This window comes from Artemia franciscana, chromosome 15 (assembly GCF_032884065.1).
Source record: "Artemia franciscana chromosome 15, ASM3288406v1, whole genome shotgun sequence".
In the NCBI taxonomy this organism is placed as follows: Eukaryota; Metazoa; Arthropoda; class Branchiopoda; order Anostraca; family Artemiidae; genus Artemia; species Artemia franciscana.
Genome location: NC_088877.1, coordinates 10,198,162 through 10,218,907, shown reverse-complemented (window position 1 = coordinate 10,218,907; position 20,746 = coordinate 10,198,162). Strand labels below are relative to the sequence as shown.

The following is a 20,746-nucleotide window of genomic DNA, read 5'->3' as shown; positions in this document are numbered from 1 at the left end:
CCTTGGGATAGTTTTTTGCCTTCCGATTTGAAGAAAAAATTTCCCCTTTCTCCCAAGCTTTTAAAAAACACCATTTTTTGCTTCATTTTGAAACAAAATTGAAAAAAAAAATTCACCCCCTACAATTTTGTGAGCTGATGCCCCTTGTCTAATGATTGAATTCATACTTCTTTTCTTAAATTTTTTAGTAGGCTAAGATGAACTTATAAATCCAAACGTCCAATGAGATGCAAGCTAAAATTTTTGTAACTATAAAAAAGAAACAAAAAATAAGAAAGAAAAATCAATAATGAAACGAAGCATAGCAGCAAAATAATTGAAAGAAATCCAAATTTATATAGACATAGACAGACATAGACATTTTTTATTTTCATCCAAAACATATAAATTAAACAAAGAATTTACCATCAACGGCCACTCTTAAGACAAAAGAGTCCTGACTGTGGCCGCAATTCTAACCACCATGTATCTGCTAAATCATTTCTTCAAATGATTTTGAAGGAAGAAAAAAAAATCCCTGGGGGGGGGGGGGGGGTAAAAAAACAAAATAATTAATATTAAATACTAAATAAATAAATACCCTTTCCTCTTATCACACTTCTCTCCTTTTTAAAAAATGGAATTTAGCCATTCTCTTGAATGATGCCAGACTTACTGCCGCTCTGACCGATTCTGGAAATCGGTCTTATATAAGTAGTCACTTATTTAAAACAATATAAGTGACTACGAAAATTCCTCATTACCTATCATGGGTCATACCCTACTTGATATTCCTGACGAAAAAATTTCCCCTTGTAGTAATTATTTTTTTGGCTGGTCGTTAAAATTGATTAATCCATGTAAGACCTGGGTCACTGAACCAAACCTTCCCCGAAATGAAGAAGAAAGAATCCGGTGAAGAGCAAACTCTGCTCTTGTCTGATAGCAGCCAGATAAGAAGAGGTGTTGGCCAGTTCTGAATAGCGCTGGAAAAAAAGACCCTCATGTCGTTCTTAGTAGAAGCACCTAGGCTTCTTAAAGCAAGGCTCAAGGTGAAACTTGAGAAATAACCGTTACTTGTTACGCCCCACACATAACTCCGATGAAGAAGATGAGGACAATTTCTATTACATATTGGATTCTGAGTTCTTTTCAGTATCACCATAAGAATACCTCATAATCCTTGGGGTCGTGACTGATAGTGCTTTAAATGAGTCAGGCCTGCGGGCTTTAGTCACGGGGGTCGTGACATTGGACAAATTGAGAAGCTGCTTTAATAGAGAGGCTACTAAATGGCTGCTTAGCCCACAATCTTACACAGTTCAAACACTTGGTTCCAGAGATCGGATATAGCCATTATGCATATTATGACAATGATAGATCAACAAAAAATTTCTCGACTGCATCCTCATATGCCGACGATGGCTGTTGTCAGATCAGGTTGCCACTCTTACCGAGCTGTCGAACCCGAAGACACCGACCGTCGGATGATTACCGCAAAAATTCAGCTTCACCTTTAGTTAAAAGAAAAGCAATTAATCTCTTAAATTTGATATTTGACCCGTCTAGCAGGAACCCACTCTAGATGAGCAGTCCCAGGTCAAAATGTCCAACAGATCGGCCTTGAGCAATGTGATGATAGTTATGATGAATAGAATTCCTTAGAGCACATGTTTTTGCAGCTACAAATAGCATTGCTAGGACGAGAAAAAAAAACACAAAATCAACAATAAGATCTTTTTATGTATCAACTATGTAACGTGCGAGAGGGTTGTCTCCGTAAACCTATAGTTTTTTATAATGAAGTTTCCATGTGTTGTAAATATGGTTCATCCTCTTAGTAAAGTGATCATTAGACTTTAGCACGGAGAGTAGCGAGCTAACGGGGTGGTTTCCCACCTCAATTTTTCTGGTCGTTAAAAAGTTTAGCGTCACACTTTAGTTTCATCTAAATTTTTTTATTTAATTTCAATATGTGACCAGACACAAAATAGGAGAATTGGCATGATTGTTGTACATATGTACAGAGAAAGTAAGGAGTAAGGAGTACAGTAAAGAGTTCTTTTCCTAGAAGAATATATGAGATCCAATAGATATATCATTTTTATACTATTATTTTTTATTCTCACCTATTACCAGTAGAGGGCTAAATACCAGGCCAAACATATTAGAAAATCACAGAAATAGTTAAGTATATATATTACTGTGAATACCCAAAATGTGGTTTATGTCCAATTTCGCCGGTGATTGTCCTAAATTCCTTCTTCTCTGCGTGAATTCAATTAGCTTAGCGAATCAGCTTTTTCAGTGTTATGCATGCTTTGATAGTAAAAGTTAGGTAAAGTTCGGTTAAATGAAGTTAAAAATCTCAGAACTGAGTTAGAAACCTAACCCAGCCAAACCTTATCTACCCAACCTCTCACAATCGAGCCTTCCATAAAACTAAAAAACTTGACTGACAACGCTGGCTAAATCCAACTAGAATAAAAGATATTTCGGGTATTCACTGGTGAATGTCAATATTAACCAGATTTCGGTCATTCACAGTAACATATATAAGTGAAAGGGATAGAAAATTACAATGTTAGTATATTTTTGTTCCTGTGAATATCTGGCAAACATTACATTTTCCGAAGGGTTTTACTTGCTACCTGAAACCCAAAATTTGGTTAGTGTCCAAATTCACCGGTGAATGTCCGTAATTCCTTTTTTTCTGCTTGGATTCAATTAGATTAGCAAATCAACTTTTTCAGTATTATGCGAGCTTTGATAGTAAAAGTTAAAGTTAGGTTAGGTTAAATAAAGCTATGAATCTTAGAAATGAGTTAGAAACCTAACCCAACCTAACCTAAGCTTCCATCGAACCTTCCATAAAACCAAAAAACTTGACTGACAAAGCTGACAATATCTAAGGAGAATAAAAGTATTTCAGGCATTCACCGGTGAATATCGATATTAACCAGATTTCGAGCATTCACAGTAACATATATAAGCATACATATGTACATATATATATACATATATAAGTATATAAGATGAATGCGGAGTAGTCCATGGGAGCTTGCAAACATATTTAAGTGAAAGGGATAGAAATAGGGACAGGCAAATATAACATTTTCTGAAGGGTTTACTTGTTACCTGAAAGCAGGATGAATGCGGAGTAGTCCATGGGAGCTTGCAAAGTATTGCCAGTAAATAGAGGGATCTTGTCTATGATTTCGCTTAAAGACACTATCTAATTTTTCGGTCCAGTTCAAGGCATTCAGCACTTCGGTATCTAAAATTAAAAATCATATAAGTTCTTGGCATGTACATGGAAAACGAACTCAAGTTTTCGTGGGAACTGAAGAATCATGGGAACTGGAGTTCTTAAGGATAGTGTGTTCTTATCGGTTATTAAATAAACACTCAAGAATTTGTGACGCGCTCCTAAGACAAAAACTAGTCAAGCAACTTCTTTATAAAAGACAAGTCCTTTGGCTCGCTAGGCAAACCGGGTTTTTCACTCTGTGATAGGTATTTCTGAACGTTTTTTTGGGGTTGAGGGGCAAAAAAGACACCTAGGTTAGGTTAAGTATTTAACGTACTGTGCTCTCACCCCCCCCCCCATTCCATAAGTCTTTGTGGTAGTTTTCATAATTTGGTTACTAAAGTGTTACATTTTCATCAGATTTTGTTTCATTTCATTAGCATTAACCAAACTTTACTTTTGGAGTGTTTATTATATAACCGATAAGTACAGATTGGTGTTAACTAAACTACCAAGGCAAGATCAACAAACTTATTTTTTAAATAAAATCAACAAATTCAGAAATACTAATTTCAAAAATAGAATTTTTTATATAAAAAGTATTCAAAACACTGACCTTGTAAGGATATTTATTTACAGATGTGTTGCTCTGGTTAGAGCGACTTTGCGAGTTGTTTTTGTTGTTCTTTTATTTCTTTTTCGAAGACACACTTCTGTTTGGAAACCAAGAGACCACTGGAAATCTCGACCGTTGTTAAGATTTTCGTTCCCTGTCGAGCAGGTAACATTGCGACAAGCCTACAGCAGTAATTGTGTGCTCCAATGATTGTTTATTATTATGAACCTATTTAATAAACTGAGTCAAGGCTCAGGCGATAAAGAACCATTATTTCTGTGAACCCAACCCCAGCAAAAAAATTAGTTAGTGGTGAACAAAATGATATTTATTTTCCCCTCCTTACAGTATATTTTGCCGGCTGTCAGACGTTACCATCCATAATTAAGAGGTGCATTCGAAAATACCCACAATTTTGTAACTCCTTGCTAGTTTTCTACCATAATGGATCTAATTTTCAGAATTACCTCCAGCAAGGTCGATGAACAGCTTATAGTCGCTCCTCCATCCTTCTAGACGGTTGTTCAAGGAACCTGGGATCTCTTGATGACCCATCTTTATATACGGAGTGCCTTAAATTATGTATTAATTCCAAGACCACCACTGCTTTTCTATGACGAACACGTAGACGTTCAAATGGGAATAAGTCCATTTAAAAGACAGTGAACACAGATAGAAAAGTTCGGATATTTCGATCAAATATGCATCGATCGTTCTCAGTAGGAATAGACGTTCAAATGGGAATAAGTCAGTGAAAACAGATCGAAAAGTTTGTATATTTCGATCAGATATATATAAGACAGTGAAAACAAAATAAATAAATAAATAAGTTTATTATCAATCAATTATCAATCTATTATCAATAGGAATGCTAAAGTATTGAAATTAAAACCGACATTTTAGAAACGACAAAATAATAACTTCCTGTCCACAATTAGTCTACGGTTTACGGCCCAAATGTAAGCTGAATTACCAATTAAGGAGGCATAATCTTTCTGTTCGTCTACTTGCAAAAGAAATGATAATGAATTTATCGTTATAATTTGTTATTGAGTTATACAAATCCCCATTTGCTATAGTTATAGAGTTAATTATTTGGTTAAAAAAACAAATTAAATGACCTCATGCTTCAGCACTTGAGATAAACGAGCCCTTGAACGAGGTACTGACCTTACTTATCTATCCAATTGAGACAAAACAGTATAACAAAACTGTCATACTTGATTGGTCACATTTCCCCATATATACGACACATTTTCAGCGAAATACCTAGTGTTTTTCGACATTCTAAGAGGTCTGCAAGCATAATCCTTTCAGAGTCCTATACAAAACCACTGCTATTACCTAAAGTAAAACAGTTCAAAATAGGGATGATACCTTTTTATTGATAGTGAATAGATATAAAATTATTTAACTGGATATTTCGAACACATATACAGTGTTCATCATCAGCAGTAAAACTGTGTATATGAACACTGTATATGTGTTCGAAATATCCAGTTAAATAATTTTATATCTATTCACTGTCAATAAAAAGGTATCATCCCTATTTTAAACTGTTTTACTTTCGTCATGGAAAGGCAGTGTGGTCTTCGAAGTTATCTGCTATTACCTTGTTGACAGAAACTCCAGATATTTTCTGAAGTGACTCATGCATGTCCCCCTACTGAACATAGAATGTATAGAATATCTCCATCTAGTATCTACTAGTGGCAAGTCATTCCTTCATTAAGCCCTCTTGTTTTGACAGTTATCTACGAATTTTATGACCAAGAATCAACTCTTTTTATTCAACTGTAAAAGTGTGAAGTGTAATTACAATAAATGCTCTCTCTTCAAATCTGATGTCAGTGTGATTCAGTATCTTTGAAGCTTTAGTTATTATAATGTTGGTCGTAGTAGCATACAACTGGTAGTTTTTAAGATGTAGTAATTTTAGTACTGGATGTAATGATGGACAGGTGATACTTTTGGAGTTCAAGTAATTTTAACAGTAGCTTAAATGAAGGTGTAAGAAAGGCCTTTGTATTATGCTTAATAAATTTCCTTCTTTTAGTAGCTCAATTTCAGTAAAAGTTCCCTTTTTCCAATAAATCAAATGTAAAACGGCTATCTCAGTACAATTGTCGAATTGTCTGGCGGTTTTTTCTGGCCTAACGGTGGGGAAAAGGTTCGAAATGATTTGATTTGAGTAGTAATTTTGATGGTGTTTACCATTCTAGATTTTTTTCTGCTTTTCTTATGAGTCTTCGTCTGTGGCTTAAGAATTTTTTTTTAGTACTATTTCGCTAGGTATTTTGGGAGCAAGAGGTGGTTCAATTGAGACACACTTCTTGCCCTAGAGATAAAAGAACTAACTCCAGAGAAAATTCACAGAACCGATAAATGTTGAGCCGTAACCCTGTTGTTCAGCAAATTTGGTCTATTAATATAGACGAGTTGGAAGTGGAGTATTTAGCACCATTAGGGAATAAAGTTCCAATTAATTTTTTTATAAGTAAAGAGGATATGGAAAAATTCCAAACAGAGTGTTGACAGATTGGAGTAGCAGTAAAGGAAATAATGAAATTGGAGAATAGTCTATTAAGCCAAGATGCTCCCCAAAGTGTTTATGGAAAAGGTGAAAGGCTTAAGGGAGGTATGCAAAAACAGTCGAGCCAAGCTGGGTTGACTATACCCTCTGAGGGATGTTTGCCAACATTAGTTAGTCTAAGCATTCCCGGGACTAACTAAACATCGGATATTGGTGACCTTAGTACTAAGACTACCGAGGGGGTCTTCCCTCCATGAGAGGGAACAGGCCTGGCAGAGATAGATACTTGACTTCCGAATCTATTCATGGTAAACTGGATGAGGTCATGATAAAAGAGCCGGTCCAAGCGCGAGTGGCCCCAAAGGCGGGACAGTTTTAGGGGGGCCGACACTGGATCTTCTGGAGGGCAAGTTCTGGCAGTGGAACTTGCTAAGACCAGCACTTGGGAAGGAAGTGCTGCCATGGGAAATTAGGATGGGTCCGCCACCCACAGATCCAGATGCCAAGAGAGGTGAATCCCAGGATACGGAAAAATTTCCAAGATTTGACTTTTTGAGTTGAGCTAAGAACCAGAAATCTCGAATTTAGGAAGGAAAGAATCATTTTTTGTAAAAGGTTAGGAGACCTCCATTTCATCCCCATGGATGACTTGCTGTTTGCAGTGGAGGATTCTGACAAAAGAAAACAGACGTACCAATCTAAGATCATTTTAACTAAACAAACTGGTTAGTGGAGTCATCCTCAGGCCCAAATAGGAGCTGTAAAGACCTTAAAGAACTGAGACAAGGCAGTGTCTTTGAAACATGTACTGCCAGGTTGAAGAGGCAGTAAGGAATTGTGACCTCTGTGTGAGAAGATATGAAGATAGTGCTATTTACTCCACTCTTAGAGAGAATTTATCCGAAAAGGTCTACTAGATCAAAGTCCAATACCCTGCTTAACCTACCAAGATTTTACGAAGCCAATCTAGACCTACCTCATCCAGACTGGATTTTGACTTTACTAATTCTTAAAATAAATACCGGTAGATTATCATTTGAACTAAAGTGTTATTAGACGAACTAAGAATTTAAAGTTCTTTTCAGTCTAGGAAAATTCAGTCAAGGATCTTCCCTGTTAAAGTTAAACTTTAACTAAGGTCTAAGTAGTACTCATTCTTGTTAAAAAGAATAACTAGTAAATATCTTGTTTTGAGTCGATCTGATAAATTTTGTCTGATCAATCGAGATTATTCCAGGTTCGTAGCTCACGTGAGAAGCATATAATTTACTCTTGCATTCTATTTGAAATACGTGGACTGATTAAATGAAAATTATAATAGTAGTACTCACATTTATAATCCAATTAGCAGAATTTACCTTATTTTTAACTTTGACTAAGAATTATAGTACCACAGACCTGAGGCTTAATTAATTATTCAAGAGTATTTTATTCTATTAGAAATACTCGGTAGTTATAAGCTTTACAACAAACTCCTTTTTCTCGGTGACTACGTTTGGGCAGTGGAAACAACCTTCTTGGAACTGCAAAAACACCCCAGACTAAACCAATCAAATCTGAAGAAAACCATTGAGAAAGGCTTATTAAATAACACGGAATACAATATTTTCTCCTCTTTTTTACCCTTATCAAATTTAAAAATAAAATCAAGGTGTCACCGAATTTCGAGTACGAAGGAACTAAATCGCATCAGTCAATTACGCTACGAAATTCATTGATTGGTAGTTTCCTTCAGAGCTTTGGGTGAAGAAATTTATAAATAGAAATTAATTTATTAAGAAGGGGCGCAGAGAAAGAAGGGTTATCCAAAGTCTGCTTAAGGCGACCACCAGATACAATTTCTGGCCCTAGAAAGAGCGTAAAATTAGAGTGAGTAACTGATACTTTTGGAGCTGCAAGGTTCTTCTAAGGGTGGAAGGATTGGCTGTTCTTATTTTAATCAAGAGGCGATCTCAAAGTTTTGATTGGATATATTTTGAGAAAAAGACACGAGGAGGGGGCTGGCTGCCCTCCTCTTAAATACTCCTATGTTGATATTTGTAAAAAAAAAAATTCAAGTGGAAGATGCTCCTGTTAAATATTTTGCATCTAATAATTTCTTATGGCACTAATATTTGAAAAATCTTTAGATTACTGTTCTTAGTGTTTGTATACCTGACAGGTGTTTTTTTATTTCGATTGGAAACCTGCCAGACTTTTTTCCGAATATTTCAATAAATCATATCGTTTAGAAGTATCCCAAATGCCAAGCTGTTGCCCCGTTTACCTTTTTTTTTCTCAAATACCACGTCTGTGATCTGTTTCACGTCTTTCCGCCAAGAAAATCGTGCTTCCTTCTCCCTTCCCCCACCCAAACTTAAGCTTATTGATAGATTTAAGTAACTTTTCCAGTACATCTGCGTTTCCTTTATGCGTTTTTTACGTGAATATGCTTGTCGCCTTTGACTCAAGAGTGTTTCGTAAGAGCTTTTTGACTGGAAAGAAGCTCTTCAAACGGGTCGTTGATAGTAATATTAGATAGGTGAAACACGCATTTATTCCCCTATTCAAGTTCTCACCATACACGAGTCCTAGAACTTCATGACAACTAAACTGGATCCAAACAAAGAGGAGAAAATAATGACCGAACAAAACCTATTTGAATGTTTTTACCCTATATCTAAGGGCCGTCTTCAGCAAAGAAAATAATAAACAATTAACACACTCACAATAAAAGTTTTTGATCAGAAATATATTTTTTAAAATAGCCTTCTTAATGAAAAGTTGAGTCAAGGTTCTAAACTGGATCATTTAGTATAGTTTAACATTCTGAAATGGTGTTACTGCAGAAACATATTCGTGACAATCAGTAAGATATGTGTTCTATGCCGTACATTGAATATTATTTTTTGAAGAGGAAACGTACATCATGGAGTTCTTTGGCAGATATGCTGTTAAAACATTATTAAACCAAAAGTGTTCCACCAACTTGTAGTGGGTTGACATGTCAAGATTGTGGAAACAAGTCTCTCAGAAATGGAGAGAAAACCTGACCAAAGAGTAAGAAAAAGCTACAAGAGTAGAAATTGGTGCTACTGTCAGAAAAAAAAACATCATTTCCATATAGTGACTACTAATAACTCACTGCAGCACCAAGATGCCTGAGGCCAACACTGCTACGCACGCTCCTCCTCCAACCTAATCTATTTAAAGCCTCCCTCTTTATACCCTCCCAGGAAGTTCCCATTTCCTTTAAATCGTTATTTATGACATTCTCCCAATCCAGACAAGGACGACCTGCTTTCCGTGTAGCCCCAGGCGGTTGGCCAAAAAGGACAATCTTCGGTAATCTGTCATCCTTCATCCGTAGAACGTGGCCTAGCCATCTCAACTTTTCTTTCATTATAGCCCTAGAAAGCGGACCACATTTTTCGTTCAACCTACTGTTTGAAATACGGTCAGTCAGCCGGGTACCCAGAACAATCCGTAGGCAATTTCTCTTAAAAACATCTAGTAAATTTTCATCTGCTTTTCGGAGCGCCCATGCTTCAGAGCCATATTTGACCACTGTCATCACTGTAACTTCCAATATTCTAATCTTGGTTTGCAGACTTATCTTTCTATTCTTCCAAACTTTTTTTAACTGTGAAAAAACACCCTGAGCCTTAGCTATTCTACTTTTAACATCTTCACTGCTCCCACATCTTTACTAACAATACTACCAAGGTAACTGAAGCTCCCAACCTAATCAATCTTTTCGTTACCTAATGTCACCTGTTCATCTTCACTTATTCCTAGTCTTAGTGACTTAGTCTTCTTAACATTAATTTTCTAGCCTATTTTAGCACCCTGAACTCGCAAAACCTCTGAAAATTCATTCATTTTGCTCACACTTTCATCTAATATGCTTAAATCATCAGCATAATCTAAGTCCAGGAGCGTTTTTCCTCCCCATTTGATTCCGTGGTCTCCAATTGCCTTTCCTGTGCTCCTTAAGACGAAGTCCATCAAAATGATCCATATAAAGGGGGGATAGAACACAACCCTGCTTAACTCCTGATTTAATACAAAGCCAGTTGCTAACCTCGTTTCCTACCTTAACCGCAGCAGTATTATTCTCGTACATAGCACAAATCACTTTAATGTATTTTTCTGGTATACCATATAACGACAAGACCTTTGTTAACGCTCTTCTATCAACAGAATCGAAAGCTTGCTCATAATCGATAAAACTGAGGACCAAAGGTGTTTGACAACGAAGGGACTTCTCAATTATTAACCTAAGAGTGAAAACTTGGTCGACACATCCTCTACCTTTTCTAAAACCGCATTGTTCTTCCCTTAAAACTTTATCTACAGCATCTCTCAGTCTAAAAAGTATCATATTACTCAGTAATTTGCTACCTACAATAGAGAATTGGGGAAATCAGGCTACCCAGAACACATTTTATTATATACCTAACCTAACCAACTCTATATATTAAACGTTTAATTAAAATATACCTGTATAATAGTTTATCTCACTCGAGTTAAGCTAGTTATCTCCCAGGACACACAGAGAAGCCAGTTTTACAACAAATCAAGAATAAAAGTGTGGTCACTATAATTCGTATGTACCATCTCTCCACAACATGACTACTAATGCTCTAGTTTTAACATAAGAAACTTATTTACAAGTAAGAAGGATAAAAAATGATTTAATAGATTTAGCAAAGATTAAAAAAGATTAAATAAGGAGATTAAAACACATTCTTAAAAAAAAATGTTTTTAACTCCAAATGCACTATACATTAAAAATACTGTCGGATGAACTTTCTAATGTTATTATATTTAGATAACAGCTACTTCTCAAAATTTCCAAAATTCAATCTCTCCCCTCAACCTCCCTACCAAACATTTCCAAACGCAACTCCCTCAATTCCCTATATTCCTAAAAAAAAAAAAATACAAAGATTTATCTATCTCTTCACACATAGGGCAACATGACCACCAATGCTTTAGTTTTAACATTAATTATATAAAAAAACTAGTTTTTTTTAACTGAAAGTAAGGAGCGACATTAAAACTTAAAACGAACACAAATTACTCCGTATATGAAATGAGTTGTCCCCTCCGCAATCCCTCGCTCTTTACGTTAAAGCTTTTAATTGTTTTAAAAAGCAGAATTGTGGCAAAGAGTCAAACTTTAGCGTAAAGAGCGGGGGATTGCGGAGGGACAACCCATTTCATATACGGAGTAATTTCTGTTCGTTTTAAGTTTTAATGTCGCTCCTTACTTTCAGTTAAAAAAACTAGTTTTTTTTATATAATTTCTGAACGTTTTTAAATTAATGCATGTTTGATTTTGGCTCTCTACACATAAATTATTAAAATGAAATTTGCATATTAATTCCTTTTTTGGCTAAATGGCTTTCTCTTAGTTTTGATCAGACGATTTTGAGAAATAGGGGATGGGGAAGGAGGCCTAGTTGCCATGCAATTTTTTTCGGTTACATAAAAAGGCAACTATAAATTTTAATTTTTAACGATTTTTTTTATTGGTAAAAAATATACGTAACTTAAGAATTAACTTACGTAACAAACTTTTATATTTTTTAATTTTTGTTATGTATATGAGGGGGTTGGTACCCTCGTTAATACCTCGTTCTTTACACTAAATCGTAAGTTTTGTCCCAATTCTTTAAGAATGACCCCTGAATCAGAAAGGCCGTAGAATAAATAGTTGAAATTACTAAAAATACTATAGCATAAAGAGCGAGGTATTTATCTCCTCCTAAATACCTCACTCTTTATGCTAAAGTATTTTTGGAACCGCTCGTATGCGTAATATCTCTGTTCGTTTTAAGTTTCAATGCTACTCTTTACTTTCAATTGAAAAAACTTTTCCATGTTTATTTTTTCATTTTTTTTTTTTATAGTAATTTTAGAAAATTCTGCGCCCTTTTCATTGAAATTCTGTTCCCTCATGACATATTTCTCCAAGGAAAGATCCTCCCACATAGCCCCCTCCCCTCAACCCCACCCCCAAAACCAAAAAAAAATCCCCTGAAAACGACTGTATACTTGCCAATAACCATTATTATATGTAAACACTGGTCGAAGTTTGTAACTTGCAGCCATTCCCCCAGGGACTGTGGGGGAGTAAGTTATTCCCAAAGACATAGTTATTATGGTTTTTGACTATGCGGAACAAAATGGCTATCTCAAATTTTGATCTGTTGACTTTGGAGAAAGAATGAGCGTGGGAGGAGGCGTAGGTGCCCTCTAATTTTTTGGTCACTTAAAATGGGCACTAGAACTTTTCATTTCCGTTAGAATGAGCCCTTTTGTGACATTCTAGGACCACTTGGTCGATACAATGACCCCTGGGAAAAAAAACAAAAAGCAAATAAATAAACACGCAGCCGTGATACGTCTTCTGGCAAAAAACACGAAATTCCACATTTTTGTAGATAGGAGCTTGAATATTTTGCTATAGGGTTCTCTGATACGCCGAATGCGATGGTATGATTTTCATTAGGATTATGTGACTTTTAAGGGGTGTTTTTCCCTATTTTCTAAAATAAGGCAAATTTTTCCAGGCTCGTAACTTTTGATGACAAAGACTAAATTTGATGAAACTTATATATTTAAAATCAGCATGAAAATATCATTCTTTTGATGTATATTTTAGCATCGAAATTCCGTTTTTTAGAGTTTCGTTTACTATTGAGCCGGGTCGCTCCTTACTACAGTTCGTTACCACGAACTGTTTGAAAAACGTATTTACAAGTAAGAAGGATGAAAATTGATTAAATTATTTGCCGAAGAATAAAGATAGTTGAACAAGAATATTTAAAAAAGAAATTTCAAGAAAACACTTTTATCTCCAAATGCACTAGATAATATAGACATTTACTTTTTTCTCGCTACCACAAATAATTCAAATTTGTTAAAAATTGACGAAACCTAATTTAAATCATAAGACTCCTGTGCTTTCATTCCAGTCCTAGAAAGTTTCAATAGAGCTACAGGAACAAACTTCTACCTCATTCATTAAAAATAAGACAAAAATCAGAAGAAAAAAAAAAATCATAAAAAGATGAAACGAGAAGGACAAAAATTAATTAAAAGACCCACCGGAATTGGAAACTAAAGAAAGTTCAATTAGAGCATTAACATTAATTATTTTTAAACGCTTTAGTTTTCAAAAGACACTTTAAAACTCAGCAATAATTGTTCATGTTCGTTTTTCTTATGTTTGGAGATTTTTTGGAGGGGAAGTAAGGACCGGAGAACCCTCCTCCCTTCCTGGAGACTGCCTTGTTGTAAAATAAATGTTATTGGTTAAAATGAAAAATGACAGCGGAAGGCCGCCATGTTATAAATATTAAAAAATCATAAAATATGTCGTAATCTTTTGTATTTCCATTTAATTCCTCGAAAATTTCATTTTTTTTTGGGTAGCATGAACAAATTTATACCTTATATACTTTACCACAGTGGAAGGTGCTAGCAATAAGAAAAAAAGTAAACAGAAAGGATTAAAGTTGATAAAAAAAGCTATGGAAAATTAAACAAAGTTAAATAGGAACATTAAAATTAATTATTTTAGTAAAAATCTTTTATCTGGTTAAATTTAAAATAAAATTTGTGAATATTAAAAATAAAATCGCAGGGTAGTCGTGACGTGGAGTAAAGTCAGAAGATGCATCATGACCACCCATGCCTTAGTCTCAGTCCTACATAAGAAATTAATATTTTTCTGGGTAGCAGGAATAAATTTTGTGACTTATACAGTTCGCCATAATTGGAGATAATGGCACTTCAAAAGAACGTTTGTAAATAAGAAAGAGGATAACTGATTAAAAGTTCCGAGAAAACTACAAAAAGTTGTATAAGACTATCAAATCAAATTCTTTTAAGACACTACTTATTCCAAATGCAAAACAGTGAAAAAAATTGTTTTTCTCACAACCCCAAATGCTTAAAATTTATCAAATATAAAAATGTGAGCGTTGGACAGTAATGGCGTAGAATATACTGAAGCTACAAAATATGCCATAACCACCCACGATTCTATTTCAGTCCTAATATATTTCAATCTTTCTTGGAAGCGAGAACAAATTTATAGCCTTTAAATTTTAGCACATTTGGAGATGAAAGAATTTCAATTTTCACCTATAATTTTCGCTTATGTTTTGTTCAGGCAAAGAAGAGGAAGCAAACCAAAATAGAAAAAAGGGTTTATTTTCATACCTGAACGAATACCATCTACTGAACCAGGGGATTCTAAAATAAAACACAGGAATTAGACGGGACTGAGAATAAACTAATCAATAAAATGAAAATAATAAACTGAGAAGCTGCCAGGTTACATAGCCACAAAGAAAGCACTAAAGCAGCGAGGAAAACAAAAACTCTATAAGCAAGGTTTTACACCCTCCTTGAAGGCCACCTGATAGTATCAGAGACACCATTCGGAGTGAAACAAGATTGGTTATGTATCCCAGATATCAATTATCATAAATCATAAATGAATATTAACAATTATAATTAATAACAAAAGCATAGTAAATTTTTTAGTGACTTTAATGACATATAATTTTATTCTTTCGCTTATAGACAGTGAGTAACACAAAAAAGAAGTAATTTTTAATATTATGAATACAAAATGAACTATACTATTCGCATCTTTAAGGTAGTACAAGTATTTTAGGGATTAAATTTGCTGTTACCGCCATTTTAGGCTAAAAAATTGGAAATAATTGATCATTAGTTGTGACAATGGAAGTCTAGAATATACTCTAGGTCAAGGATCTTCCCTGCCCGGCATGACAGGCTGAAAAAAGAACATGGGTTAGACTCTATCAGTGGCCCTAACGCACACAAATGTAAAGGAGGAAGCAAGTTTTTTTCCCTTTTTTATGAAGATGCAAAAAAGTTCTTTTTCAAAATTTAAAAGGGCAATAAAGGTTTTGTCTATTTCATCTAATAAAGATACGAAAAATCTATTTTCCAATATATAGGGGGAGCACGCCTCCCTCCCCTAATAGATTCTCCTGAGTTTTCCTGTTTATGTTTTTCTTGAATCGCTGTCCTTGACTTTGAAAGAGGTTTTATGTGACACATAATGAAGACATATTCTTTTTAAGCTACATTAGAACGATAGTAGTGATGCCTCAACAATTTTAAGGATGCATTTACCCTCTACTCTTTTCTTCGTTAACAGTTTAAGATCACAAAGAAGTTTAACGGCGATTCCCTTAAGACGCGGGTGTTATTAATTTTCTTCAAGAAGCGTGTAGATGTTTGTTACGCATGTGTTATTACTTTTCTTCAAGCGTTCTTTGGTTGTTACGAAGTAGGGAGTGTTTACCTATGTTAAGGATGATGTAATCTCACATAGCTTGTTTCCTCAGGGTTATGGGGAGCCCTAGCTAGTAAATGAGGAGGGCACACAAATGGGTGTTACGTAATGGTGGTTCACGCGTGGGTGTTACGTAATGAGGGTGCACACGTGACTATTAACTATTAATGGTGAATACGTTGGATGTTAAGCAATACATTAAGTGATTTTTTCTTCAAGACTTCAATTTTCTTTCAATGTTCTTTTTATTTGAGATTTTATGTTCTTTCAAGGACTTTTTTTCACAGGGAACCTTAATAATCCAAATATTTTTGTCCGCTTTTGGATTCTAAAGAGATTTTCCCCCAGTAGAACTAATGGCTAGACAGCTAGACTCTTCATAATATTTCGATTCTGGGAATGCTTTCGAATGGAAACGTTTCAAAAAACTAATGGATTGCGTGTCTCCTAACAATTGTCTCCAAGCCGCGTACCTACCAAGCAAAGCTATTGATTTTTCGTCTATTGAACATACCAGCATAATTTATTATATTATAGTTCTAACTTAACCAAGAAGAAATCTTAAAGAGACAAATTTTTGTACATACAATTGTTATTAATAAAAATAACACAGTAAAACCGTGAAATCACAGAAAAAAGCAATTAAAACTACAAAACGAAAAAAAGTGAAAAAGAGGATCAAGGATCCTCTAATTGGAGCAAGCCATTCCAGGGGGGCAATTGTTATTAGAGGTAAGTTTAAGCCATATTAAGAGATATATCCGAGATATTTTATATAAATACCACGTTTCTTTGAGACAAGACAATGAATATTCACGTTACTGTGATAACATGTGGCTAGTCAGTAACATCCCTGTAATGTAGATATTCTTATGACAAAAACCATGCCTTAGACCCAACGGTTTTTTCTCAAGCCACCCCTTCATGATGCACCACGTCAATTCACGCATCGTGGCACACTATAGGTGGCGTTTGACCTCTCTATGATAAATATTGTCATTCTCATGACACTCCCACTGGTTCGTGTTTTAGCAATCCACACCACAACATGATACCTCCCATGGCCATTCACGCCATCGTAGCAAACTTTGGATGACACAGAGCACCCTCTGACATCGCCATCATTCCTAAGGCATTTTTTATATATTTTCTGGATACGAATTATGCTTTACATCCATTGGATAGTGCTTTAGCAATCTATGCCAAACTTGATGCTCTCCGCGGCAATTCACGCCACCGTAGCAAACTATGGATGGTACACGGCATCCTCTGGTACCCTCATCATACCTAAGATATCTTTTGCATATTTTCAAGATAAGAATCATGTTTTAAATCAATCGTTTCGTGTTTTCTCTAGCCACCCCCTCGTGCTAAATCACGTCAAATCACGCCACCATGACGCGCTATGGCTCATCCCTGGAACCCCTTTGACACTCAATTTCTGGCAAACGGCACCCACTGGCGTGTGTTATTATACATAAGACATTTTGGGTATTTTCCGGCAAAAATATCCGTTTACTCTAAAATCGAACGTTTTATCTACAGGAAAATTCCCGATAGTATTTTCCTGATTATTTCTGGCAATTGACACTAGGGCTAGAGAATGTACCCACCTCATGACACTCCCTGGCTTTGCACTATCATAACTAAGGCATTTCCAGCCATTTGTCGTTTCCAGGGTTTCATATGCGACTACCCCAGGTAATTTATGGCTGGTAATCGACAATAATTAGTCTATTATACGTTTTCAATCAGTGTAATTTGTACATTGGAGGGATAAACACTCACATCTTATTTTGAAAGGTGATGAGGAAGTATTTTCAGAAACTGTGCGTTCATGATAAAGCTACCGTAGTATAGAGTACTCATAAAGAGAATTATTTCAACTGTGAAACAAGCATTAATAGGGATCTTATTCCAAAATGTATTCTTGCGCTGCCTAGACAGTAAGGTGTAAAATTCCTTTGGATCCCCCCGAAAAAATTCTACACTACTGACGGTGGTGGATATGGGAGAGTAACTCTAGAGGTGATAGTGCTCGAAGAAAATGCGAACCTATAACTATTAGCTCATGACGAAGGCCTACTCATTGCTACTGCAACTGGTAGCATATTGCCCGCTGATAGATCCTATTGCCATCTCCCTGGCGCTAAAAATCAAAAGAAGACAGGAGGAAGACATGCATTCTGAAGCACCAACCTCATAATGAATATCATATCAAGGTGCCAAATCTGCAACATATGTAAAAATAATATGATAATACATGGGGAAGTCGGAAGTAAAATAAAATGACATTGATAGAAAATATCACCGAGGGATATAAAGAAAAATGGATGAAAAGCAAAGCACCTGCAAACGTTACTAGTACCATCGATAGAAAACCAACGGATACACTCATGTAACACAAATAATAGCAATGATGAAATCTGTGGCAAGGCTATTAAAAGTTGTGTGTGACCCAAATATGGAATATTTGACATCTCAAGAGAAAACATGCTGAAGTATTTTATGATATGAATTCAAACCATTCATTTTCGTATGATGATATTCTACACCCCATTACTTCAGTAAAATTATCCTGTTGCATTACTTTGTTATGTTTCCGTTATTTTTGGCGTACACTAGCAACTAAAACGTTTAGAATGTTTTTTTTTTTCAAAAGTTAGGGAAACAAAAAAAGAACTTTTCAGAGACAAAGGTACTGCTACCAGGATCATAAGGGATATAATAGAATCTGAGAGAGGTTAACAGAATTTTTAAAGAAGTTTGAGAGAGCGGGTAGGATTCGTTTGTTTCAAAGTCAAGAAACAAGGACAAGCAAACAAACAGTCCGATCCACGGATACAGAGAGAGAGAGACAGAGATGGAGATAAAAACATACACACAAACACACAGGCACAGAGAGTAAGGCAAATAGACGCTAAGAAAAATAAAGCCAAAGACAGAGACAAAGAATACACACGCATGCAAGAAAACAAAGTTAGGCACACATACACATGGAGACGGGCAAACAGAGGCTCACATGCAAAAGCACAGAGAAATAAAAGCACACATAAACACACAAAGTCAGATAAAAAGGCACCAAGAGACAGACACAAAAACGGTCAGACCAATGGGCACAGAGAGAAAGAGAGATAAAAATACACACAAGCACACGAAGTCAGAAACAAAGGCACACAGGGACATGCAAATAGACGAAGAGACAAACATACATAGTGCGGGAGACGAAAACACACACGCACAAAAACTAAGCCAGATACACGGCACACAGAAACAGGCAAACAGACGCTCAGGCATAGAGGCACGGAGAGAAATACGAGAAATAAACACAAAAACACACAGTCAGACACACCAACACACAAAGCCAGACGAAGAGACAAGTAAACAGAATCTCAGTCACAAAATCATTGTGGGAGAAAGACAAAAAATGCAAACAAAAGGACAGAGTCAGACACACAAACACACAATGACAAGAACCGCGACATGCAAACACACCCTCAGACACACGAGTACGGTTGGAGAAACACAATACAACCACATAGGAAGACATAGGAAGATACTCTCAGTCAAACAGGTGCAGTGGAAGAGATACATAAGACAAACACAAAACAAAAAGTCAGACACACAGACACATAAAGTATGGCAGAGAGACATGCAAACAGGCTCTCAAAGTAAGACAAACAAACTTACAAGTACAGTCTTAGAGACATACAAACTGTCACTTATTCACAAGGCACGGCAGGAACGAGAAAATAACACACAAAAACCCTAAATCAGACACACAAACAAACAAAGACAGACACAGAGACACGCAAACAGACGCTCAGTCATACAGGTGCGATGGAAGAGAGACAAAAAACACAATCAAAAATACAAAGTCAGACACAAATACAAAAAGTCATGCATAGAGACATGCAAACAGACATTCAGTCACACGGGCAAGGTGGGAGAGAGGGAAAAAATACGCACAAAAACACTGAGAATTAGATAAACTTTTGATCGTATGTGAAAGTGTACCATATTCTAGCCATAATGATACTCTTGCTTTTATTTCACCTCTGATAGCACATTTAAATTCCAATAGAGTAAAAGACTCTATTACTAAAATACGTAAGAAGAACAATCCCCAATATTATCAGATAATACCCTCTATGGTATTAATTATCAAGTAGTTGCACGTTAAGTGTAAGCAATTTCCAATAATATATTTTTCCCCCGCAAGTCAATTACTGCAGAAATAGGAAACGCACGATGAATGAATTTTTCGAAACATTTCCTTTAGAAATTATTTGTCGAATCGAAATATTAGGAAGGCTTTCTTGGTACAGCTGTCTAGTGCACTATTCCAATGAGGGGAAATATCTTTCGATTCCTAAGAGGGACAAACATTTTTGGAATACTAAGGTTCCCTGAGGAAAAACCTTGAAGAAAATGAAATCCTGAAGAAAAATCTCTTAAAGTATTACGTAATATCCCACGTGTCCATCGTTATTGTGTAACATCCCACGTGTGTGTCCCCATTACGCAGCATCTCACGTATATACCATCATTAGGTAATATCCCACATGTGCACCGCCATTGTGTAATATCCCACGTGGGCATCGCCATTATGTAACACCTATGTGTGTGCCGTCAATGGGTAACAATCACATATGAATCGTCATTACGTAACCCTCATTAGTTGCAAGTTGGGATTCTCCACTAGCCCTGAAGAAACATGCTAAGCAAAATTACGTCATTATTAACACAGTTACACAAACCCTATTACGTAACAACCGAAGAAATCTCAAATTGAACAAACCCTATTATGTAACAACCAAAGACATCCCACAGAGCTGTCACAGACCAGTGTACTTTAAGTTTAGTTTATTTCCTTTTCTTAATTAAACCCGATTGAACCTTCTCGAAGGAAACAAACCCTGTTATGGGACATTCAGGTGTACAGCGTTACAGGTAAGAAATTAAAATAAGTACTAATATGGTACTAGAGCTTTAAGGTCCAAACCGGCAGTGCTGATTTCTGTTTCATGACCCTTCAGC

The 20,746-nt window shown here is 35.8% G+C and overlaps 1 protein-coding gene across 1 annotated transcript in view; it reads right to left on the bottom strand.

Moving 5' to 3' along the window:
* LOC136036031 (voltage-dependent calcium channel subunit alpha-2/delta-1-like) overlaps positions 1–20,746 on the bottom strand; it is a gene marked incomplete at its 3' end in the record, with an annotated part of 114,995 nt that overhangs the window by 24,157 nt on the left and 70,092 nt on the right. Inside the window, 1 exon segment of the mRNA XM_065717961.1 lies at positions 3,118–3,256. Within this exon segment, the coding sequence (XP_065574033.1) occupies positions 3,118–3,256 (139 nt within the window).